Here is a 5,000-nt window from a genome sequence, read left to right as displayed (position 1 = left end):
TGCGCAGTCGCTCAGCCATCAGGAAGTGAGTGCCTCTAATCGGGCTTCACTTTTCTCCGTTGAAATCAAGGGGGTCGCTGTGTCCATTTCTTTTACTGTCTATGGGTGAAAGGTGGTAACAATTATAGGATTATATTGTGTATATATATATATATATATATATATATATATATATATATATATATATACAAAATCCAGCAGTTATACTATATAGGCCCCTGTTGTATGAATAATTCTAATATTTATATTAGTTGTATGCCTGAGATTTAAATGAAAAAAACAAAACATGCAATTTGGTTCAATATTTTTTCCAAATATCTGCTTCTCTTACCTCCCTAAGCATGGTTTAGTCCGATCTAAAGTATTAATTATTCGGTCAGTGACAAACATCAGATGGACCCAGTAAAATTGTAAGTACCACCCCAGCTCGTGATCAGAACCAATCAGAGTTGAGGCCTGAAGTAAACGATGAACTTGATGGAAGAGCAGGAGAATGACTGACTGAAAAATGTCAGGGAAAAGAAAACATAAATGATGGTACCAGAAACGCCAGAGACCAGGAGAGTTGTTGTATCCCAGTCGATCAAGATGTTCTTAAAGACAGGTTGTTTTGTTATCTCGCTGGGAATAAGAAAACACGAATACAACACAAAGCACTTGGATGAATACATTTATTAGCTTTATTTAATAATGCATCACCAGTTCCATTTTATCTTTATTAAAAAAATAAGACAATAAATGATTTTATTTTTAAATTTTGACTGCATTCTTGTCACTTTCTAAATGTTTACTTTTTGATTTATGAATTATAACAGACTGATGGGGAAAAAAACTATTTTTTTTTGGGGGGGGGGGGGTATTTTGCTGTTACTATTTTAAAATTGGTTTCATTATTATTTAACAATTTCTTGCTCTTTGTTAGTTTTATTAGTTGTAATTGTTATATAAGCATTTAACTTTTAAAATAAAGGTTATCACCATCTTCTGTTAAATGTGGGCCTCCATGCTCATCTATTGTACAGTATATGATATTGGTGGAGGGCGGTGGGTCCCACATCAATATGTTTTCTGGGGGTCCCGAATCCTCGATCTACGGCCCTGCTGACACACTGTACTGACCCTGAAGCAGAGCAGTGATTTATCTGCCTGTCGATCTCAACTGATGTGTGTGTGTGTGTGTCTGTGTCTGTGTGTAGGTGGATGGATGATAATATCATCTGTGACATCACACCGCGCCTGATAGGTGACCGACCCAACACGTACACCTACACCAAAGCGCTGGCGGAGAGTGTGGTCCAGCAGGAGAGCGGCAGACTCCACATCGGCATCATACGACCCTCCATCGTCGGAGCCAGCTGGCAGGAGCCCTTCCCCGTGAGTGATGGATCTGCTGTCAGACGCTACACCGGAATAGTTTACAACTTTCAGAGCTCTGGGACTTTTCTGAGCGATGTGGCTTAATGGTTAAAGATCTGGGCTGGTAACTCAGAGGTTGTAGGTAATGATTGCATAAAACATAGGCATTTCTACATAGCAGAATAGCATAAAGACTTTTGAGGCAGGGTTAAAAAAAAAATAGATATACATTATTTTTATTATATATATATATTATTTGTATATGTGTATATATATAAACTTATTTTATTTCAGATATTGATTCCTGTTTAGTTTTAAACTAAAAACAAAATCAAATTATATAGACATATTTTAAAAACCTAATAAAAATATAAAACCACAACAAAATTACCAAAATCTTAATCAAATTAAAACTGAGAATATAAGAAAAATCTTAAGAAAAAATGAAGTATTAAAATAACTAAAACTAAATAAAAATTGCATAGACATAAAAAAAAACACACAACAAAATTACTAAAAACTAACAAATTAATATACAACAAAAATGAAGATAAATCTAATTCAGAATATTAACAAAACCTATAATAGGTTTTAAAAATGAACTTAAATAAAACTAAAAAATGTAAACTTATTTTTTTCAGCTAGTTGCCAAAGCAATGTTACTCTTTTCCATTTAAATTAAGTTGAAGTCCTAAAATAGCAAAAACTAAAAACAAAATCATAATCATATAGACATATTTATATATAAAAAACAAATCAAAATGACAAAACACGATAAAATTACTATAAAAAATTAAATGTATAAGACAAAATATAAAAACTAAAACTCACAAATTGCCTCTTTTTGTATTTTTTTCAGGGTTGGATAGATAATTTTAATGGACCAAGTGGTGTTTTCATTGCTGTAAGTATTGCCATATTTTCTTCTTCATTATGTGTTACAGTAGAACAGAGCAGTACAGAAACTAAAAAAAGCTTTGCAGATAAACTCATTGTACACAATCGAATCTACTACATGCCTTCTGTCGTCTGATTGATGGTTTATACTTTATCATGTAAAAGGCCTGAAGTGTAATTGTACAAACGTCCATCTTCAGCTTGTGGTTCATGAGTCTTTTTACACGTTCAACTTTCTTTAGTGTGTAATGTTGCTGTTTAAGCCTGACAAGTTCCTGCAGCGGGAGTTATTCTCTATATCAGTGTCAGTGTTTCTGAACTCCCTGAAACGCCTCCATTGTAGTCTTGAGTTCTTCCAGGAACGAACACGTCACAATACTCCTCATTTAAATAATTAATACGCAGAATAAAGGGGCGGGGCCTGGTTGAGTTAGTTAGTAGTGTGTTGAAACTGGTGGTTATAGTAAGGGGTGGGACATTTCCCAAACACACTCGAAGCACTCGACCAATCACAACACACTAATCCACCCGACCAATCAGAGCACATTATGCTTTTCAGAAGGAGGGGCTTCATAGAGACAGGAACCGAACAGAGCGTTACTGACAGACTGGGAAGAGATGTGCTGCAAAAATGGAGAATATAGGAAAAATTATGATTTTTTGGACATTCAAGCATGAAAACCTATTCTAATAGAGCCCGAAAACAAAATCAAGGCATAACAGGTCCATTTCAACATCCAAAAACATGACACTCTTGGCACAATTCCCCTCCTCACATCACTCGTTGACCTAAGCAATGAAAACAATCTGCACTTCTTTTTAATTAGCCTCCTAAAGGCCTCTGTGGACCTCACAGACAAACTAAGGCATGTGGTGCTTCTGGCTCCAGTTTCATCCTCTTTGAATGCGCGTGTGTTTTCTGTGTTTGGATGCAGGCTGGGAAAGGCATCCTGCGCACCATGAGAGCCAGTAATGACGCTGTGGCGGATCTGATTCCCGTAGACATGGTTATAAACCTGACACTGTCGGCTGGCTGGTACACCGCGGTGCACAGGTACACCTGCAGCTTTCATTTGCTTATGTTTGACCTGCAGGTGATTAAACGGATAGAGACCGTAATATTGGCTTGGAGAATCCCTCTGCGTTTATATATTTACATTGGGGAAAATATGATGATGTTCACATGCAGCAAACTGTAATTTCCTTGTTTTTATCTTTACATTTCAGACCGAAAACTGCACTTGTGTACAACTGCACAACTGGAGGCATTAACCCTTTCCACTGGGGAGAGATCGGTGCGTTACATGCTTTTCTAACCGGCACTGTATATACTGTAATCTACATACACTGTAAAAAAAATGCTTTGAATAATACAGCAATTGTTGGAGCATGTTATTTCAGCTTTAAAAATAGTTACAATTAAGTGTTGCCGTTAATTGCAAATATTTATGAAAATATCTGTGTAAATTGTTTCAACTCCAAATGAATGCAATAGTATGCATTAAACAGTACAGTTGAAACAGTATTATTGTCACTATGTTGCGTGTTTTATTCCAGACACCAAACTCCAAATAAATCATAATTACATAACTGCATTCATTTACATTGCAAATGCATGTCAATTCAAATGCATGAATAGTTATTTTGCATTTTTAATCCAGCTCTGAGTACAAATGTCTTTAACTTTTGGCAGAATGATCAACTAAAGAGTCAAAGGGGAGTTTAAAAATCATATTTGATAATGTTCCATGTTTATTCATCACATCAGTTTTAACATTATAAATGTGTTTACAGTCACTTTTGATAAATTGAACGCACCCTTGCTGATGTAAAGTATCTCTTACAGACCCCAAACTTCTGAAGGGTAGTGTACATTATATTATTGAAGTAAAAATAAAATATCTATAGAAAAAATATGTTATATTATATTAAATTATATTATAGAAATAAATTAGCTATAGAAAAAAATTATAAATAATTTGTTTATTATTTTATTATTATATAAATAAAATTTCTATAGAAAAAAACTCATTATGATTATATTATGTTATATTATGGAGACAAATTGCTATAGAAAAAAATGGAAATGCTAAAATAAAAAAATTAAACAGCATGTTTTACATTATTATTATTATTTTGTAAATAAAAATAATAAATAATACATTATTGTATTAGATAATTATATTATAGAAATAAAGTGCATGTGTTATTTTATTATTATGTTTATTATTAAGTGTATTATTATTATATGAAACTAAAATGTCTAAAAGGAATAGAAATATTATATTATATCACACTGGAAGCGAAATTTTAGGAGAAGTTGAGGACATTGCATTGTGGGATACAGTATTCCTTTCAGTGTTTTGGTTGTATACGTCACATTTTAACAAATGCACTACTTTTTTGAAACGATAGCACATAGTATATAATTCGGATCATAGCCACTGTATGTGCGGTGTATGTTGATGCCGGAGGGCAGAGCAGCTGGAGTCTGGCATTGCCATGGTCACAGCAGAGTGTGCGGTTACCATGAGCAACATCTGGCTGACAACATCACCATGCCAACATGCAGAAGCAGATTCCAGTGAGGATCTTCCTCTGCTGATTATGCATAAAATCGCGATCATGATTAAAATACAGTTAATTGTAACTGATCTCATGCTTCCGTCATGGTGGTTTAGTCTTAGTGTGTAACGCTGCCGTGTGACAGCAGTAAAATATCATATCTGCACTGCCATTAAGACATT

The 5,000-nt window shown here is 34.3% G+C and overlaps 1 protein-coding gene across 1 annotated transcript in view; it reads left to right on the top strand.

Annotated features, from left to right (window-relative positions):
- LOC143742267 (fatty acyl-CoA reductase 1) overlaps window positions 1-5,000 on the top strand; it is a 40,962-nt gene that overhangs the window by 29,854 nt on the left and 6,108 nt on the right. The window contains exons 5-8 of the mRNA XM_077235040.1: window positions 1,197-1,374; window positions 2,216-2,260; window positions 3,189-3,307; window positions 3,481-3,548. Of these exons, the coding sequence (XP_077091155.1) occupies window positions 1,197-1,374; window positions 2,216-2,260; window positions 3,189-3,307; window positions 3,481-3,548 (410 nt within the window). The remainder of the gene's footprint in view (window positions 1-1,196; window positions 1,375-2,215; window positions 2,261-3,188; window positions 3,308-3,480; window positions 3,549-5,000) is intronic.

The sequence above is a fragment of the Siphateles boraxobius genome, unplaced genomic scaffold, assembly GCF_051911475.1.
Source record: "Siphateles boraxobius isolate OS27281-9 unplaced genomic scaffold, OSU_SipBor_1 19, whole genome shotgun sequence".
NCBI classification, from domain to species: domain Eukaryota; kingdom Metazoa; phylum Chordata; class Actinopteri; order Cypriniformes; family Leuciscidae; genus Siphateles; species Siphateles boraxobius.
This window is presented reverse-complemented; position numbering and strand designations above follow the sequence as displayed.